This window comes from Colias eurytheme, chromosome 25, assembly GCF_061535395.1.
Source record: "Colias eurytheme isolate Ceu_HAF_F1 chromosome 25, ilColEury1 Martin Lab GWU primary, whole genome shotgun sequence".
Classification (NCBI taxonomy): Eukaryota; Metazoa; Arthropoda; class Insecta; order Lepidoptera; family Pieridae; genus Colias; species Colias eurytheme.
The window spans coordinates 5,284,914-5,306,582 of NC_143004.1; the positions used below are offsets into that span (position 1 = coordinate 5,284,914).

A 21,669-nucleotide genomic window follows, 5' to 3' on the forward strand; every position below is an offset into this window, starting at 1 on the left:
TCATACATTGCACTTGTAAGATAATACATACACACACATATTAAGAAAAAACACTATTTTTAACGTTCATGATATTTTTGATGTCATTTTTGTTATTTAAACTAGTTAAAAAACAGTTTAAAAAAGTTCTGTCTTGGACGACCGTGTGTCTGTATGTGCGGATCCTTTTTCTTGTTAACACGATAGCGACCGAAATACTTTACTAATCGAGTCTTTTTTTTTCTCTTACGCTTGAGTATGCTCAGGAATAGAACCCTTTCATTTTTCAGGGTCTGATTCGATGTGGTTTAATTGTTATTAAATAAACAAAAATAATAATTAATAAATATTTATTAAAAAAAAATTATGAGGCGTGCACTTTTGGATTTTCCAAATTATTTTTTTTTTTTTCAAGTTTAAGGCCCCTTATTTTTATTACTTGTAATAAATTTACGTCAATTCTACCATAGTTTAGAAAAAAAGCACGTCTCAAATTTCAGATATAAAATCTCAAGCCACGCTCTACATTTTCGAGATCATCCATTCAATTCATTAATTACAATTCTAACTTAATCTTTAATTAAAATTATTTTGAGATATTAAAGTATATATATACCAACTCATTTATTATAATCTTTATTAGTTAAAAAATAATAAAGAAATGTATACTTCGCTTATTGCCATGCAGATATGACGTCATAAAATTTAAACAAGTGTTTATATTATAACCAGATAATTACTTAATTTACATTTTAAACAAAAAAAATATATTTTACTTTAAATATTTCTTCATTATAATATATTATTCTTAATATATTTTATAGTACAGCAAAATTTATCAAGAAATGCAATTACAAGTATTGTTCCATATCTATTTATATAAATTAAAATAAATCCATCTGTCTGTCTGTTTAGCTGTTACTGCTATTATCGTAAAACACAGCACTGATTTGTGCCAGCTCTTACATGTGCCTACTACTGTTTACGAGCTTTTATATTTAAAAAATCACGTCCTGAAGTGTTGCAAATAAAAATAGGGGATGGAATTTTTTTCTGTGCTTTTGCCATACATTTCTGATTCTAGAAATTATCATATCGAGGTACCTACAGCGGAAAAGTTACAGGTGAGCGACGCGGTTTAGGTAAAATCAATCTAATTTCGACCATTAGGCGATCTTAACACACCAATAAAAAGCACCGAATAACTTCATACTAACCTAAAAACCTGTGCTATAAAATAGATGAATAAATAACTCGTTATTATAATCTACATTTTATGATTCAAGTATTCGAAATAGATTAGATAGCTCTTTCTAGCACTCGTCTCATCTCATCTACTGTAATAGGTGCCTACTTCATAAATATATGTATATATACATATTTGTATATCGCTAATATTAAATTATTATAATTTATAACTAATTGCATATTTTGTTTCGGGCTGTTTACACAGATGCAGATGGTTTGAATTTCCAATTCCGCGAACTCATTAAAAATCCGACAAAATTTATAATAGCTACATGGTCTTTACCTATTTTTTACACCAGAAATAACCCTGCACAAAAATATCACACCACACTGTAAGAAACAATACTATTGAACGCTATCATTTTCCAAATGGTAGGCTTGCCAAATACAAAAAGCTTTCTTCCAAAGTCAAGTTTTAATTTTTCTACCAAACAAGATCTGGTATCGAATCAAGCATGTTCCACCAATCAGCGGCCACAGATTTCCGAAATCCGGTTATGCGACAAATGACACAAATGCTGGCATTGCAACTTCGTCTACGCGGCGGGTCAACGGCCGGGAACAGCTAAAATCGTACTCATCTGTCCCATACAGATAATACTATATAGTATTCTGTATTATATTATCTGTACCACCCATTGCCAAGAGGATTGTTTTACAGCGAAGTGAATACAAATACAGCGAAAGTTTGTGAGGATGGATGTATGTGTATGTTTGTTACTCTTTCACGCAAATACTACTATACCGATTACAATGAAATTTAGCACACACATAGAGGGTAAGTTGGATTAACACATAGGATAGGTTTTATCCCGGAAATCTTACAGGAACGAGAACTATGTCGGTTTTTCTTTGAAAACGCGGGCGAAGCCGCGGGTGGAAAGCTAGTAATAATATAATAGTATGTATATTACCACCCATTGCCAAGAGGATTGTTTTACAGCGAAGTGAATACAAATACAGCGAAAGTTTGTGAGGATGGATGTATGTGTATGTTTGTTACTCTTTCACGCAAATACTACTATACCGATTACAATGAAATTTAGCACACACATAGAGGGTAAGTTGGATTAACACATAGGATAGGTTTTATCCCGGAAATCTTACAGGAACGAGAACTATGTCGGTTTTTCTTTGAAAACGCGGGCGAAGCCGCGGGTGGAAAGCTAGTAATAATATAATAGTATGTATATTACCACCCATTGCCAAGAGGATTGTTTTACAGCGAAGTGAATGCAAATAAAGCTATTTGTATGCTCTTTTATTAATTCAGATGGTTAATGAGACTTGTTTTTTTGGGTTATGTTTGTTTAAGCGCCATCAAGTTTTTTTTCATTAACAGATCTATTGAGCTCAATGTTGATTTTATACAGAGGAAGTATTGCTTTTTTGTGCTAAATAAGCGGAGGAACTACTGCATTTTACAATCTTTCACTAGTGGAAATATAAACCGGAGTTTCAAATAAAACTTTAACAAATATCAAAACTACACATAGCTGAATCGATATTGAGTCCAAACCACTTTCTTTGTTCCACCGTCCACGCAACATATTACATAACATGTGATTTCTGAAAAAGTATTTATTGTACGTGGGCTTAGAGAACGCTTTTACGCTATGTCCAAAGACCTCATCTTAACTGTTATATAAAAATAGAAGACGAAGCAACTTTGAAGCATTACAAAGCACTGAGTATAATTTAAGAACACGGAAAATGTCACATACCTTCCAACTAAGTAATCCTACACAAAATTTGAGTTCTAAGCGTGTTCTAAATTTCACATCCCGTCGATAAACAACAATATTGCATACAACAATGTCGATGTACTCTATAGAGTACAATAATATATTCTATTTCAACACATGAGTAGATTACATTGTTGATGATAAGAGCAAGGCTTGCCACTCATCGCTGTTCTGAATCAACCCTTATTATCGATATTCGATAATAAATATTTAGTCATCGATATAAATGTCGCTAAGGGCGCTTGTGCACTACAAGGAATTTTACTGTCCGGCATTCCGATTTTTTACGGTCCGGTGTGGCATGAAAAAACCGATGAATTGCTTGTGCACCTGTCCGTCTTTACTCGGATCAGTGCGGTACAGTTCAAGGAAGTTTGGCGGTATAATGCTATCATAAATGATTGTTTTTGCATTTTACAAGAAACGAGTAAAAAATATAGAAGGTGAAATATTATATTATTTCGTTATAATAAAAAGTAAAGTTCCGTAAGAGATTTAAAATGCGTGTTTCACTTATTTATGTATTTTAATCGGTGACGAGGAGCTAAAGCTATTCCCACTTGAACTTTAACTTACCAACACTTACTTAGATAATAATTATAGGTCAATGCTTGGTCAATGTATATAAAATAACAATACCGACTTCTCAAATCTCATTGCCAACTAAAAGAAAGTAAAACAAGAGCTTGCTTTCAATTGGCATATGCAGTAAAAACAGTAAAATCCAAGCAAGTGGGCATTCGAAAACATTTATACCTACAGCGACTCGTAGACACAAAAAACCATCCGGAATAGGGAAAAGTAAAATGTCGGACAGTAAAATTACGTCTAGTGCACAAGCTAGTATATAGATTAATGGTGTGCCATACCGGACCGTAAAAAATCGGAATGCCGGACCGTAAAATTCCTTGTAGTGGACAAACGCCCTAATAGTTTAGCGTAGAAAAAAATATATACATACTCACTGACTCAGCTCTCTTGGGACGATAGAAACAATAGATATAGGAACTGTTATATACTATCGATTATCGATAGTAAATATTTAGTCGTTTAGCGTGGAAAAATGTTTGTACTGATTTATAAATAGTGACAATAGGTATAAAAACTGAACACGATAACTCGTATTCAGTGGTGTTCAGTATTAGAATATAGCAAGGAATCTTTCCGAACGCACTAAGAACAACGAAAGAATGCTCAACGACTGTCTACACTAGAAGAATTTCACATAGAGGGGTTACAATGAGTATTCGCTCGCTTGATCTAAATGCACCGTCACAGAACACGTCATGACGAATACGTATAATTAACATTACGGGACAAACGAAACAGAATAATATCTAAGACCCATAATCTCTAGAGCTTCCACTACAATCCAAAAGAATATGTACTTACTAGCAACAATAAATAGTTTTATCGATATCACTTTACATTTTCATCATCTCGCAGACAGATTCTTCTAGACGGTTCTATTTAAAAATCATAACATCACAATTCACAACTGATAACTCGTATCAAAATAATTTACCGCCACTGCAAAGGAGCGTGCTCTTTATTTGTAGTTGTTTACAATATTGATAATACCATAGCACAGTATTACCATCCTACAGTATGGCGACGAATGTACTTGTGCAGAGAAACGGAGGGGAACTGGCGGGGGGTCGGGCGACGCGGGCCGCTTAATGCAATCACGCTGAGTTTGCATTAACTATCGCGAAAGGATGACGCAGTCGTATTTTTTGTGTAATAATTTTATTATACATAGGTACTTACATATTCTATTATGACGCGCAAAAACTGTTCCGTTAACGGATGTAAATCTACATTGAAATCCCAGAAGGAAACAATATTTCAGAAAGATTTTATTAATTGTATCTGTTGAATTAAAATCAAAGCTATGTATATGTTGTCCTCATTATTTTCTAATCAGATTGTACATCCCAATGCGAATACAATTAAGAACAATCTACAATTATATACAATTAAGAACATCCAAAAATAAAGTGTCCACGTAAATAATATTTAGCAGTGCAATATCTGTAATTATATATTTATGAACAAATAATTACATCAGATTTAATAATCGCAATTATTTTGAATGTACATATGAATAAATGATTTCATCATAATATTAATAATCAAAATTGTTTTATTTCCCATTTGTTGCAACCCTAGCGTATTTTCGTGTGGCAGCGTAAGTACCTACGCTGGCGGCGGCATCGCGCGACATCAAAGGCGATTCCTTACTGTAGGAAATAATATTGTAATACTGTGACCATAGTATAAAGAGAACTATAATATAACTACACCAACTGTATATAATTACTTTAGGAGTAACAAATGACATCAAAAATATCATGAACGTTAAAAATAGTGTTTTTTCTTAATATGTGTGTGTAATGTGTATGTATTATCTTACAAGTGCAATGTATGATACATAAAGACATTTTAAGTAGGGATGTAACGATACCGATACCGATACCGATATATCGGCCGATATAATCGGCATGCCGATATATCGGTATCGCCGATTATAAAACAACCGATACCGATATCAAACAATTCAAAAAACCGCGCCCAATGAACGATGCGGGAGACCGCCCGCGCGTGCGCACTTTGTTTTTTGAAAAAACTACCAATAGTTAACTTTTATTAGGAACTGATTGTATGTGTATAACTTAAAGTTTAACTGACTTTGCAAAATAATAATACTAAAATAACTGGTTTTCTTGTTTTTTGATTTGGCATTGTTATATAAAAGAATACAACTTACAGTTGAGTCTCTGTTAAATGTTGGTAACTTTTATGCATAATTCACTATTTATTTTTCTACCAAGCCATCGATATCGGTATCGGTATCGGTATCGCCGATATTTGATTACAAATATCGGTATCGGTATCGTATCGGCAAAATCATGTATCGTTACATCCCTAATTTTAAGTTTGAAAAATCAGATGTTTTGCGCGAAGTGACAGTAGTACCCACCTCAACGCTTCGCTTATGAGGCGTGCAAAATATTATGATTCAAGTCCATATTTACAAGCGCATATTAAACATGTGAAACAATGATTTGATTTTTAATTAGCATAAATACAAAAATTTTAAAACATGCGTAGGTACAATACTGAATACGGTAGATATCCGATTGAAATCGACATGTATAGAAATTCACACTTTACTGTGATAAGTGAATTTTCAAAATTAACAGTATGATAATATAAAATTTTACAGTTACTTCTCTAGTCTCAATGAACATATTTTTTATAAGATATATTTAGAGATTTAATATGAATAAACAGTAAAAGATCGATAACTTCCTTTAATAAATAAGAATTCGTTAATAGTTGATTATAATATTCATTAATGACGAGTTAATAAACTCATATAAATAAGAATTTAAGACTCGACATTAAAATCGAAGATACCGATAAACTAATCTCCAACACTTTTTTCATTTAAACAAAAGCCTTGTAACCGTTTTTGTTCAAACATATTTTAACAATTGAATTAATTCGAACAACTAAAATATGTTAATTTTAGCATTTGATTGATTTCAATAATTACAAGTCAATAACTGCGTTAAAAACAACCGACTTCATACTTGCACTTGCAACATTTACAAATACTGACAAAAATGCTCATAAAATAAAAACTACTGGGCCTATCCGAATAAAATTTAATTTAATTTAAAATTTATGGGACCAATTCGACACCATCCCGCGTCGAACAAAACAAGAATCACGTAAATCGGTTCAGAAACCACGGAGTAATCGGTGTAAGTACATACATAAAAAAAAAAAACATACCGGCCGAATTGATAACCTCCTCCTTTTTTTTGAAGTCGGTTAAAAATCATAACATCGATTACTAAAGATTATAGGTGATTTGTTACATAAATAGTATCTCTGTTTTTGTTTGTATCATACATAAATGAACGTCACATACAATAATTAATCAAAACCTTCAAAACCCTCTACTTACACAGAACTTTTATAAAAAGTTAATACGCAAAGCAATTTTGCCTCTACCTATTACCCATAGCAAAATACCATCAAACGTTATTATATAAAAGAACTTTAATTATTCCATTACTTTCACGGGAAACTGGGTCATATTCCATCGTGTTAAATACCATATTCGTACATAACATTTATTACTATCACGATAAATCCGTTGTACGGAACAAGATAACCTTGAACAGCTATTTTGAATTACCATGCCGTGTTGTTAGTATGATTTTGTTTACATTACGTTTTTTATACAATATTCGACACGTAATCAAGTACCCGAGTGGCAATGAACTTAATGAATATGTACATGAACCATTATGCTCGTACAAGAAATAAACTCATAAATCATCAAATATACGAAACCATTGAATTATTTTCAAATCTTATTAGTGAAGAGTCGATAATTTTTGATACCTTATAAACGTTTTGAAACCAATAACCTCCTTAGGGCGGAAGAATTTCACTTGAGACAGATCCATCTTGTACTCTACACTAGGTACGTACCTTTTTAAATCGAATTCCAACAAGCTCTAGAAGAAGTAATGATTTAATCGCTATGAACACAGAGTAATGAGCGAGAAATTAAAATAAAAACGTTATCACTCGTTATCGTGATAAACAGCAAACAGCAAATAATGGTTTCTGAGAAGTTTATCGAAAAAAACGTACGTCTTGATCATACGTGATCATGTACTCTACATAATTGGTTAGTTGGAATTATTTTAAACTAGCGGTCCGCCCCGGCTTCGCCCGTGGTACATGTTTACGTTTGCTCTACATAAAAACCATCCTCGTACCATCGAGATAGAATGTACTACGTACTAGAGGGGTTATTCCAAACAAAAACATTGCGCGCGGCCGATGTGGTGGGGTACGTGTGGAACGAGCGAGGCGTGGCTTCAAGTTCAAAGATTAAGCAATGCGTGCAGATGCGACACATTGTGCAATCTGTTTACTCGGTACTATCTGGTGGTACTGATACTAGGGAATTAATAAAACGAGGATTTTATATTAAACTATGTATTTTAATTTCCTTTAAATAATATCAATTTAGTAAGCTTTTGTCGTTTTGTGTAGTAATCAATAGTTTTATCAGTTTTTGCTTCATGATGTAATCGAATTTTGGAGTATTGGTTTATAATAGCCCTAATTAAATGGATACGATGATTCAATGTTGATGGCGTTTACGTATAAGAAACTCACATTTTGAAAAATCTCACGTGAGATTCGAGGATGGGGGAGGGGTTGAATAAATTCTCACGACATCTCACCAGGGGGGGAGGGAGGTGCAGAAAATTTTAAAAAACACCTCACGTAATTTATGGACGCCCCCTTACTCGATCACAATTTTTGTAACTTTACTATAAATGGAACTACATTTAAAAATATACTTTATTTATTGAGTTATAAGGTTGCTTCCATTCTGTTTATTTACATTCTCAAAAACATCAATCGCCGCAGAGGTGGCTTGCGACAAAGGCGGCTTGTGTCAAAGGCCTCGGCGATATCATTTAAGAACAAGGCAAACTTGTAATAAGATCTATTTTACTTTCTTATTAGTCCATTTGACAAGGATATTGGGTAAGATACCTATTGGAATAATTTTATTATTATGTATGTACTTATTAAATCCGCGAATAAAAAAAATTTTTAGTCGTGAATATAGAAATTGGGTCGCATTTTTTTAATCCGCGAATAGTGAAAACACGAATAAAGGAAGCGCGATTAAGGAACTTTTACTGTATTAGTTTCTGTGAATGTTGTGTTTATTTGTAATTGTTGTGCATAATAATTTATAAATCCTATTGGAACAACTGTTGATTAACCTTTTTTTAATAAATAAAAATAGGTAAATAAATAAATATTACTTAATATAACCTACCGTTTTACTTTGCGTAGTCGGGTAAAAGTATAAATATTTAGGTACTACACCACGGTAATCTTTCCTAGTAGATATTGTATATACATAGTTAAAAAAATCCAGTTACATTTTTTAACAGACTCATCGATAGTGTCACGTCTGTGCTGTTAATCTATGAAAAATGGCGCGAAACGCAGAACGCGTGGTGATTTTTCGCAAAATGATAACAATATTAGTAAAATGCATGACTTACTCATAATAAGGAAACTTACTGGTGAAAAGTCACTCCTCGGGCTTTGTTTGTATTATGGGAACTGTTAAAACAATATCTAAGCAAACACGAAGGCATTTTGAACAGAGCAATAACACGTGTTGACGCGGCAAGCGGGGGGCACAGTCCGACACAGACTAAAGAGACTTGTGATTCTTACCTCTAGCTCGTGTTAAAGAGAGTGTAGTAGCGATCGCCTCTCTGGTACGTAGTACATTCTATCTCGATGCCTCGTACTTCAAGGAATATAATAAAAAAAAATTATCGAAATCGGTTCAGCCGTTCTCGAGTTATGCGCTTACCAACACATTTTGCGATTCATTTTTATATATAAGATTATTGTTTACGTATAGATATTTAATTTTATAGATCAGCTGACAGCTTCTTGGGTCAGTGGTTAGCATGGATTAAGTACCTAATTTTACATTGTTCAAGTTGAACCGGGATTGAAACATCTTAAAATACAAATACATACTCATTATTTCAATTTTCAATGTCACAAATATCCCAATTGTGAATATGATCTAAGGACCACATATAAACATCTAAAAAATGACCCCTTCACATCGCCTTTTTTTACTATTGATTCGCATATTTTTAAACATCCACAAAAAATATAATTCAGCATGTTACAGAGATTACAAAAAAAACAAAAACGCCAATTATACATACAAAAAGCATTTGCCTCAATCAACATCCTACTGAAAAAATACCTAACACCTACCTATAGCTGGAGAGCCAGTGAACCCTGGGACTAACGGTCTCCCTGTAAGGCTAGAAATTTGTATACTTACGATTTATGGCATTCTAAGAGCAATAGCCATGACCTGGCAGGCGTCAGCCCTGCACGTCATCAGCCCCTTTATTTTTTAAACTGTTAAAAAAATTGGTTTTCTAAACTTGTTTCTGTAAATTTGAAAATTTAATAGGATAAAGTTTATTTATTGTACATCTTAAAAAAAAATTGACAGGCGATTACAATAAGCAGAAGTATATGACAGATCAATTAGAAAACGCACAGTTGATGGGGTAAAATAAACTTTATCCTGTATACTCGAAATTTTTATATGTCTTCAAATAAACGTCTCAGAGTAAGTATGTACAATGCCAGGCGGTTTTGAACAGCATAAGACCTTGACAGGCGAGGGGACAGTTGCTAAAGGCGTGCGAGTGGGAGGTTTTGCGTGAATGCATTTTATAGTGCATTCCGTCTGTCACTCCTGTTGGTCGTAGCGTGATGATACATAGCCTATCACCTTCCTCGATAAATGGGCTATCTAACAGCGAAAGAACTTTTCAAATCGGATCAGTAGTTCCCGATATTAGCGCGTTCAAACAAACAAACAAACTCTTCAGCTTTATAATATTAGTAAAGATTTATTTTATTTAAACGTAAAAATATTAAATAATATTTGTTTTGTAAGTTTTCGCTTATCTTATAAGATCTATAAATAGACCATCTAACAAATGAATGAAATAATTTTTCAAATCCGACCCGTAGTTCCTGAATCCTGATATTAGCGCGTTCAACATAGCAAACAAACAAGCAAATTCTTCAGTTTTATTATATTACCTAGTACTTTACTATTAAGATTTGAAATAATAATCATTGTATTATATTTCTTTGACCATCTGATTCGATGGCAATTGGCATTGTTATTATGTACTTGAGATATAATTAAGGACTCGTGTAAAAACTAAAAATAACATACTAAGTAGGTATTAGGATCTTGACATTGATTTCTTACAAATATGAGCCGCCACGGTACGGGAAACCTGGCCGATGCGATACACCGTACACACTAGTAGCTAGTAGTGTCACTACTATAATATAGACTATGTATATATAACATCACATAGCGTGGCGACGCGGCCACGATTAAAAAAAAAAAGCTTCGTTACAACTTTTGGCCTTTATTTTTTCTGTCTAGCCCATGTCTAGCCCCCTTTCGCAACGCGCGATATGAAACATACTTGTTCCAAAAATATTACAAAATAAATATTAGGTGGTGTAGGTAGTACTTTAAGAAGACATTGATTGCTCACATATTTATTTATCATAATCACCATAAAGAAAGTTATTTGAAGTACCTACCTATGCATTTTAAAATATTAAAAAAATGAAATAATGTATTTTATTGTGATTTTAATACATTTAAAAAGCTTTTTTGATTTGAATTATAAAACACAATAAAATACATTGCATTTACTGTATGCGTTCATGTAAAATTTCTTATTTGCACGCCGCCCTTAGCAACTGTCCCCTCGCCTGTCAAGGTCTTATGCTGTTCAAAACTGCCTGGCATTGTACATACTTACTCTGAGACGTTTATTTGTTTGGTTTCCGTTTCCGGCATCAGAACTGTAAACACCGCAGTGATAAACTCCGAGAGAAATTAAGCGAAATAAAATAGTAAACGTAATTTCTGGTTGCTAGTATTCGTCGATACAGTACTGGGACCTTTTGGAAGCGATTAAAAACATACAGTGAAGTGCGATTACTGGAAATCACCGTGAATCTACAACCACAATATCAACTATTGGATTAGAGGTTAGATAAAACGAAAACAATTAATCGACAATCGTTCACTCAGTGACACTTGTAGCAAACGTCAATAGATCTGACATATTAAACAGTGTTGCCAATTGTGAAAAATATTTTCTACTATCTTTTACTATTGCCTGTGATTGCGTCTCATTACACGTAGTAAAAAAATATAAGATGGAAGGTCAATTTCAAATATTATTCGAAAAAATGAAATTAGAGATGCAAAGTCAAAATGCTGAATTGAAAGATTCTATAACAAATAGCATTATGGAAAAGATGGATGATAAATTAATCCCTATTATAGAAGAAAATAAGAACCTGAAAACTAAAATAGAAAAACTGGAAAAAGAAATAGATTATCTTAAGAGGGCTGAGAAAAACAATAATATTATAATATTCGGTTTAGAAGAAAACGAAAAATCCTCTTATGAACTAATACAAAAGCTCAAAGAAACCTTCAATCAAGATTTGAATATTAAAATAGAAGAATACGATATCAACAAAATTTATCGCTTGGGAAATAGAAAGAGAGAGAACAGCAAACCGAGACCGGTACTGTGTTCATTTATAAACAACTGGAAAAAGACAGAAATTATCAGAAGTAAAAAAAACCTAAAAACTATATACATTGCGGAGGATTACTCGAAGGATGTGTTACAAAAAAGAAAAGAGCTGCAAGCCAAGTTAACTGAAGAGAGACAAAAGGGCAACATAGCGTATCTGAAATATGATAAATTAATTGTAAAAGAGAACAACTACAGCCAAGAGAAAAGGAAAAGGGAAATATCCGCTTCACCCTCCTCAGATAATAATCAACCAAAAAAGCAACAAACCCTAAACACAACGAAGACAAACAGGACTAATGCTTTTGATTTAATGCGATATAGATCCAGCTCCCTTTCGAACATGCCTAATACCAATAAAAACCAATAGCAACTAAAGAACGGCAAACGGAAACCACAACCAACCAAAGAAACCAATAAAGAAACAAAAAACCAACGAACTCCCCCAAGCCGACTGGTCCTCGAGGGGGAAAGCGACCACAACCCTCCAACCCCTAAAGACAACAATCACCAAAAATCAGTAATTTACATAGGATCCCTCAATGTCCTCACCTTGGGAAAAGAAGAAAACCTTACGGAACTGTCATATGCGCTAAAATCTATCAAATGGGACATAATTGGCTTGAGCGAAGTGAGAAGAATGGGCGAAAGTATTACTTGTCATCCAGACTTTTTACTGTATCAAATAGGGGAGACGCAAGGCCAATATGGGGTAGGATTTATTATTAAACAACACTTAAAACAATACGTGGAAGAATTCATCGGAATCTCAGAACGAATAGCGATTATGAACTTGAAACTACCAGGATATAAAAAACCGTGGTCTATTGTACAAATATATTCACCTACAGAGCAATCAAATTTAGAAACGATAAATAACTTTTACCATAATTTAAACGAAGCCATTCAAGAGCATACCCATAAAAACCTTATAGTCATGGGTGACTTCAATGGCCAAATTGGAGCAAGACGTCCAGGAGAAAACGTAATACTAGGACAATTTTCATATAGTAACAAGACTAGAAGCAGAAATGGGGAAAAAATTACAAACTTCGCGCTAGAAAACAAGTTAACAATCTTAAATACTATGTTCAAGAAGAACCGAAAGAACATGTGGACCTGGATCTCGCCGGATGGTAAAACAAAAAATGAAATTGATTTCATTATGACCAACAGAAACAGCTACTTCACAAACTTTACTGTCATTAAAAGATTTAATTTCAATACCAACCATAGGCTACTTAGAACTGAGCTCAAAATAAATCAACCAAAGAAGATTAGACCGAGACGAGACTCAAGAAACGCAAAACTCAACGAACAGCAATTGGAGCAAATAACAACAGCCCTAAGAGCTGAACTAAAAGACTTCAAAGAGAATACTAAGGAATTAAAAACCCAGGATAAATACAATTATTTAGAGAATATTATCAAAACCCAAACTAAACTCACAGCAGATACTAAAATTGATTCAAAAGGAATACTATCAACAGCCACTATAAAACTCCTAGAAGAAAGAAATCACCTTATTAACGAAAGAAGTACTCAAAATAGAAGACAGAAATTAGCCAAAATCAGCAAAGATATCAATGAAAGTATTAGAAAGGATAGAAAACAACGAAGGATGCAAACGATAGAAAATTACATACTGAAAACCGGTGGAACTAAAAAAGCACTCAAAGAATTGACTGGCACGAAGAACTGGATTGTAAAAATGAAAGACGACCGAGGAAAATTTGATCATCACAGAATTGACATTCTAAAAACAGCTACATCATACTACAAAAAACTTTACCAAAACAACACTACACAAGCCGAAATTAATCTAGTGGAGACCTCGAACACCCCTAGTATTCTCCAAGCAGAAGTCAGTAAGGCTATCGATACCCAAAAGAGTGAGAAAGCACCCGGGCCCGACGGCATAAGCAATGAAATTTTAAGATATAGCAAAGAGATCCTGCTACCTGTCCTCACAGATATGTTCAATGATATCTTGAATACCGAAACCATCCCCCAGCAATGGACCAAGTCTCACATCATCCTACTGTATAAGAAAGGTGATAAATATGACATAGCAAATTATCGCCCTATTAGTCTTATGTCGAATGTATATAAGATTTTTGCTAAAATTATCCTAAAACGGATCGAAAGGACCCTAGACGAAAACCAACCTATAGAGCAAGCAGGATTCCGCAAAGACTACTCAGTAATCGACCACATTCACGTAGTGCGCCAAATTCTGGAGAAATACAATGAATACCAACTCATATACTACATTGCGTTTATTGATTATAGTAAAGCATTTGATTCTCTACAACATGACAAAATATGGGAAGCGTTACTAGAACAAGGAATTGAGCACAAGTACATTCGATTAATAAGAAACATATATAGATGCAGCAGAGCAAGAATCCAACTAGAAAAGAAAAGTACTCCTTTCAGAGTAGAAAAAGGCGTAAGGCAGGGAGACCCTCTATCTCCGAAATTATTCTCCGCAGTGCTAGAATCAATCTTCCGAAGACTCAATTGGGAACATCTCGGAATTAATATAGACGGTCAACTGCTATCGCACTTAAGATTTGCTGATGACATAGTTTTACTGGCAAAAACAGCAGAAGACCTAACCAGAATGATAAAGGAACTTGCGAAAGAAAGTGAGAGAGTAGGCTTGGCAATGAATCCGGAAAAAACTAGGGTGATGACAAACGGGTACAAACATGCTATAGATCTAGGAAGCACTCAAATCAGCTATACAGACGAGTACGTATATCTAGGGCAGCTCATAACTCTAAAAGATCCTATGCAGAAGGAAGTGGACAGAAGAATTACAAATGGCTGGAAAACATACTGGAGTTTAAGAGAGGCTATGAAAGATAAAGAGCTCCATATAAACCTAAAAAGCAAACTTTTTAACACCTGCATACTACCTGTCCTTACGTACGGGTGTCAGTCATGGTCCTTGAATCAGGCCACCTCAAACAAATTGGCAACTTGCCAGAATGCAATGGAGAGGAGCATGCTCAACATTAAAAAGTCCGACAGAATAAAAAAAATCGTCATTAGAAACAAAACGAAAATTACCGATGTAATAAGCAAAATCAAAAGACTCAAATGGCGATGGGCTGGTCACCTGGTAAGAGGACACGACAAATGGAGCAAAAGGGTGACATGGTGGTACCCTAGGGAAGGTAAAAGGAAAAGAGGCCGACCACAGAAAAGGTGGGACGAAGACGTTAGACAAGTGGCAGGAGCCACATGGAACAGAGTGGCTCAAGAAAGAAAGGAATGGAAGAGGTTGGAGGAGGCCTTTGCCGACTGGCAAACAGATCTAGGAAAGATAACTAAACAACAAATATTAGTCTAAATTTTTATCATATCTATTAAGTTTAAGATTTTAATGTTAGTTCTTTACATAAGTATAAAAAACATTGTACTAAGTGATCTGAATAAAGGCTATATTATTATTATTATTATTATTACTCTGAGACGTTTATTTGAAGACATATAAAAATTTCGAGTATACAGGATAAAGTTTATTTTACCCCATCAACTGTGCGTTTTCTAATTGATCTGTCATATACTTCTGCTTATTGTAATCGCCTGTCAATTTTTTTTTAAGATGTACAATAAATAAACTTTATCCTATTAAATTTTCAAATTTACAGAAACAAGTTTAGAAAACCAATTTTTTTAACAGTTTAAAAAATAAAGGGGCTGATGACGTGCAGGGCTGACGCCTGCCAGGTCATGGCTGTTGCTCTTAGAATGCCATAAATCGTAAGTATACAAATTTCTAGCCTTACAGGGAGACCGTTACTCCCAGGGTTCACTGGCTCTTGGACTTTTATAAGAAGTCTAATTGATTAAATAAATGTTTGAGTTTGAGTTAGTGGTGAAGCGAATTCTAATTTCTATGTAGGTAATACCGACTTATTCTATGGTAGGTACCTACCTAATACTTGCGACCCCGCCACTGAAAGTAGGTACATAATATTTACCCAAGGAAGAATATGTTAAGTAGAGTAAATTATAATTATTATGACCTAATGCGTAACATGCAACAAAATCAATCGATTCCGTTTAATTTATTCCTAAACAACCATAAATTATCTTTTAACTTTCTCTGTTTTATTATCATAGTTTTTAACAGTCTGCCCACTATATGTATGTAGACATGGACCTACTCTTAATCCCTGTGGCAGTAAAAAATCGAAATGTCAGATTATATAATAGCAATCATCTATCTTCTATAATATAAAAATGAATCCCAAAATGTGTTGGTAAGCGCATAACTTGAGAACGGCTGAACCGATTTCGTTAATTCTTTTTTTATTAAATTTCTTGAAGTACGAGGATGGTTCTTACGTAGAGAAAACGTAAATATGTACCACGGGCGAAGCCGGGGCGGACTGCTAGTCTTATATATAAAAATGAATCGCAAAATGTGTTGGTAAGCGCATAACTCGAGAACGGCTGAACCGATTTCGATAATTCTTTTTTTATTATATTCCTTGAAGTACGAGGATGGTTATTATGTAGAGAAAACGTAAACATGTACCACGGGCGAAGCCGGGGCGGACCGCTAGTTTAATATAAAAATGAATCCCAAAATGTGTTGGTAAGCGCATAACTTGAGAACGGCTGCACCGATTTCGTTAATTCTTTTTTTATTATTTACTTGAAGTACGAGGATGGTTCTTACGTAGAGAAAACGTAAATACCTATGTACCACGGGCGAAGCCGGGGCGGACTGCTAGTTTATTATAAAAGTATCATACAATAAACTTGTTTTAATTCCGTTGAAGAATGAAGAAATCAATAGTTACACAACAATTTGTATTTTGTACATTTTCAATAAATTTATTCACTAAATAATTTTACTACATCTTAATAATTAAATCAACTATATACCAAATCAATATGTACATATGATTAGGACCAGGTAAATAATCAAATGTAAAGCACATTTGATTCTCTATTCGGTTATAATCTTTGAAACAGCTGCATAGATTTTCAATAGAAAGAAAGAAAGAAAGAAATTTTCAATAGACTTTTACTTGCCAATAGCACATTGTGTTAGAGTAACATGTTACTTTTACAATTAAAATTAGTACAAGATAACGCGGACAAAGTCGCGGGCGGCAGCTGTGTATTACGAAAGATAATATAAACAAGAGGTATCATTAAAAACTATTTGTGGCGACCGTTAGCTTGCGCATTATGCAATATCGAAACTCGAAAGCAACTCTCTGAAAGTATATCTCAATCAGTCAGTGTATTTATCTTTAAAAACGAAATGGCTGAACCTATTTAATGAATAGATATTCATATTCTACTGAAAAATTTTACTCTTTATTGAAGTATCCATGACCTAGGTAGGTAGGTTAGTATGTTCTTACTAATTGTTTTTATGTTTTGTGATTTGTAAAGGCTTAACACTTTAAAATCTTAAACTGTTTAAATACTACCTAGGTACATTGTGTGCCAATTAGCTTCAGATAGGTATGAGTCAGTTGCACTATATCATAATATTTAAAAAATGATTGTAGAATACCTATCTTGTTTTGTTATTGTTTTCGTTAAGATCGAAAATCAATTTCCTGTTTTAATCTCTATATTTTTTCTCGAATGTTTTCTTTTAATTAAATTATTGATTATTCCACTTGTTAGCGTCCAACATTTGTACGATTGGCGTTATCATTGTGATAACGTACACTAATGTCTTATCATCTTATGATTAATTAGTTATTTATAATGCTAATACTGAAATGTCGTTTTTATGTAACACCAGTCGACCGGACGAACGTTTTGTCGGGTCACCCTTATCAATTCGGAGTATAAAATATAATTTACGGCCTTTTATCAGATGTAGGTATGAATATGTAGAAGTGCTTCATAAAATCATCGGACATGTGGTTTCGGAAAGTTTTCTATATGAATGGAAGAGAAGAAATGGAAGAATAAGTCCATATCAATGAGCATTTGTATCATTTCGTAATTTATAAATTCCTATAGATAAGACTATGGTGATATTAAAAATGTGACGTGTGATAATTAGGTATCTACTGTTAATTTCTATGACAACGAGAGCGAAGCCTTGGTCGAAAAGCTAGTTATAAAAATAGATTGTTCACATTCTTCTTCACATATCGCTATTATTTACGAATGGGAAATTCCAAACGCATATAATATTTTAACAAGCATTTCACATAAGATCGCGTGCCCTTTCTCTATTCATTACATTCTATCGCGCTCACAATTTTCCGTCCCCTATTTCACGCCCTTCGAACATAATACGTATAAGCGTTTGTCCTTCATGTGTGAGGGTCAAATTGCTGAAACCTAAGCTGGGGTTTAACTTATAATACCTAGTACCCCGCCGTTATGATAATCCAATTTAAATACTAGACTGCATTGAACAAGTCACTAGATAATAGATATATTTAGTCATGATTCTGGTAATTTAGTAATATAAAATATAATTTATGTAAATTCATTGTGTTGTGTCTAATTTCTTATACCAAAATCAAAGCTGACTAAATAGTAAATACCTACTAACATTCCTTCACGCAACTGAACGCGCTTATCAGGATTTTCGATATTTGGCATTCTAATAAGAAATTTTTAGGATTAAATCTACCGATTCCATTAAAAACGGTTGACATTAAAAAAAGTTAGCATAGATCGCAAAGCTTCAAACAACTTATTGTAAATTTTATCCAATTAATATCATATTATTATTATCTAGATGTATCAAACTCTCTCTATAAAAAAATTATAAATCTACGATCATCGACTACCTATTATCCTTAATTCACGAATGCTGCGCCATTGAAAATTTTAATGTTCTATAGGGCTGTCAATCAAATAAAGAAATATGACGTGATGTCACATACACATTCGTTTTGTATCTAAATATAAACAATATTACATACTGTTTATGTATTTTGTTAATTAGCACATTCTAATTACACATCCCACGCTTGACGCGACGAAAGGTCAGATCTATTATCTGATATCAAATACCTACATAGAACCAATTAAATTATACACCATAAACAACTGTGGAGCTCATCCGATCTTTCCATTATAACCCTATAATGCACATCAGAAAAAATCTAAATAAAATAACATGAAATATCGCTGCTTGTGCCAAAAATGCGATATGTCAATATTTCACGTCTTATTAACCTCCATAATAACCCTTATAAACCACAAGTGACAACCCTAACGGCCCCACCAAGGCCACCAACGGGAAACGTGGTGGACTACAATGTTGTACGTGATAAACATTATCGTATACTTCTAAGTTCTAACGTATTGTAATACAAAAGTAAACCAAACTTTACTCTCCTACTATTTTGTTTGTACTCATTGTGGTACGGCTATTTCCTACAACATCATCACTACATGCATAGTATAAAACAAAGTCGTTTTCTCTGTCCCTATATCCCTATGTATGCTTAAATCCAGTGGCGTGCCTAGGGTGTAAGGACTGGGCAAGCCCAAATTTTTCAAAGTGTTTGATGGGTACCCTTTTCATGAATAATATACCTAACTACCTAGGTATACTGTGTAATTATGTTCGTTATAAAACTTATAAAAAAACGTGAACATATTACATCCCGAATCAAATCTTTTAAATTTTCACGCGCGCCCGCAAACAGTTGAGTCAAACGTTTATCATTAAAATCGATAAATTATATAAAACTGTAGAAAATTGTACAGATCATTTATATTCTAATTCAAAATGGTCCGGGAGCCAGCAGCAGATTTCATGACCAAGTTCCTCTCAAGCGGTAATTAGTAAAATGCATCAAAGTATAGTATTATGAAGCCTCGTGAACGTCAGCTGGAGCTCGGTTGGGGGGAAGAGCGGTTGTAGCCTCCCGTATCAGCTGACGGTTTTTCCACCAAGATACAGCCAGCTGACATATATATTTATCCACAGTTACATATAAGCTATCATCAGGTAAATTTTTGTTTGAGAGGAAATAACGGAAAATAAATTTTTCTTTAAATTTAACTTTCATGTTCGAGACACCAGCTGACGTATAATACACCATGTTGTAACCAGCTGACTATTTTTTTTCGTTGAGATATTGGGTTAGCTACAATTTGACAAATTTTTAGCTGAGAGGAAATGAATGAATGAATGTATTTTTTTTCCTATGTGCGTGGGAGGCTACAACCGCTCACCCCCCCAACCGAGCGCCAGCTGACGTTCACGAGGCTTTATAATACTATACTCTCATGCGTCTGACGAATTATCTCTTGAGAGGAAATAATGAACCAAATTTGCACCTGGCTCCCTAACCAAAACGATTGCTTTCTGAAGGAAAGATTTTATAACATCGGAATTATAGAAAGTACCTAGGTGTTTATTTTAGAATTCAATTACCTACCTAACAGCTCCTTTTCTATGGCAATTATTGATACCTAATTCAGAAAGGCGTTCTTGGCCAAATAAATACACAAGTATTTCTTAATAATTAAATAAACGTAGGTACCTATGAATACGATTTAACGATGAGAAAGCACGCTCCGTGGAAGAACTACTACCTATTTACTAGCAGGAATCGTAACTACCATAAAAATAACTGCGTTAAAAACAACCGACTTCATAAACAGAAAAGTAAAAAATAAAAAAGATTTGATATTATTAATTACTACATATTATTTAGATGTGCTATTTACTAAAAAGGTTTGATGTCGGTGCACGGGCTTAATACTAGTGTTTGGCACCGACTTCAAACCTATTTAATAAATAGCACATCTAAATAATATGTAGTAATTAATAATATCAAATCTTTTTTATTTTTTACTTTTCTGTTTATGAAGTCGGTTGTTTTTAACGCAGTTATTTTTATTTAATACTTTTTAGTGTATTTATCAACACGAATCAAACGAGCCCAATCTCGATATAATTGAGTCAATATATTACTGAGTTCCTAAGGCCACCTTCCGATTCCATCATCAAATCAGCTCTATGTCATGATAATGTTTCATCGCTATCCAATTTACATAAGTATACAAAATTTCAGCTCAATCGGTTACCGGGAAGTGAATCAAAGTTACTTGCTACATTTCAATGAAGTCATCGAGTACAGACAAAAATGCTCATAAAATAAAAACTACTGGGTTTATCCGAATAAAATTTTTATGGGACCAATTCAACACCATCCCGCATCGAACAAAAAAAGAATCACGTAAATCGGTTAAGAAACCTAGGAGTAATCGGTGTACATACATCCAAAAAAAAAAAAAAAAATTATACCGGCCGAATTGATAACCTCCTCGTTTTTTTGGAAGTCGGTTAAAAATATGTGCAAATTTCAACAGCTGGGGAAAGGCTTCTTCTAAGCAATTCTCATTCATGAAATCGTTCGTAAACATTACAATTAAAATTTCGTTTATATGTGACTTACTAGTTTCGGTAATGCACAAAT

General features: G+C 33.7%; 3 protein-coding genes across 5 annotated transcripts in view; 2 read left to right on the forward strand and 1 right to left on the reverse strand.

Moving 5' to 3' along the window:
• LOC149897633 (uncharacterized) overlaps positions 1 to 21,669 on the reverse strand; it is a 66,566-nt gene that overhangs the window by 35,434 nt on the left and 9,463 nt on the right. The window lies entirely within an intron of this gene.
• LOC149897634 (uncharacterized) lies at positions 11,808 to 12,596 on the forward strand. Its single transcript, XM_090116286.1, has one exon. The coding sequence runs from the start codon at positions 11,835 to 11,837 to the stop codon at positions 12,591 to 12,593; it is 759 nt and encodes a 252-aa protein (XP_089972412.1). The 5' UTR covers positions 11,808 to 11,834; the 3' UTR covers positions 12,594 to 12,596.
• LOC149897635 (uncharacterized) lies at positions 13,161 to 15,584 on the forward strand. The gene has a single exon (XM_090116529.1). It carries the CDS (start codon positions 13,161 to 13,163, stop codon positions 15,582 to 15,584), a length of 2,424 nt encoding a protein of 807 aa, XP_089972655.1.

Bases quoted from the DNA above. Each gene is read 5' to 3' on its own strand.
- LOC149897634 (XM_090116286.1), top strand. From the start codon at position 11,835: ATGGAAGGTCAATTTCAAATATTATTCGAAAAAATGAAATTAGAGATG.
- LOC149897635 (XM_090116529.1), top strand. From the start codon at position 13,161: ATGGGTGACTTCAATGGCCAAATTGGAGCAAGACGTCCAGGAGAAAAC.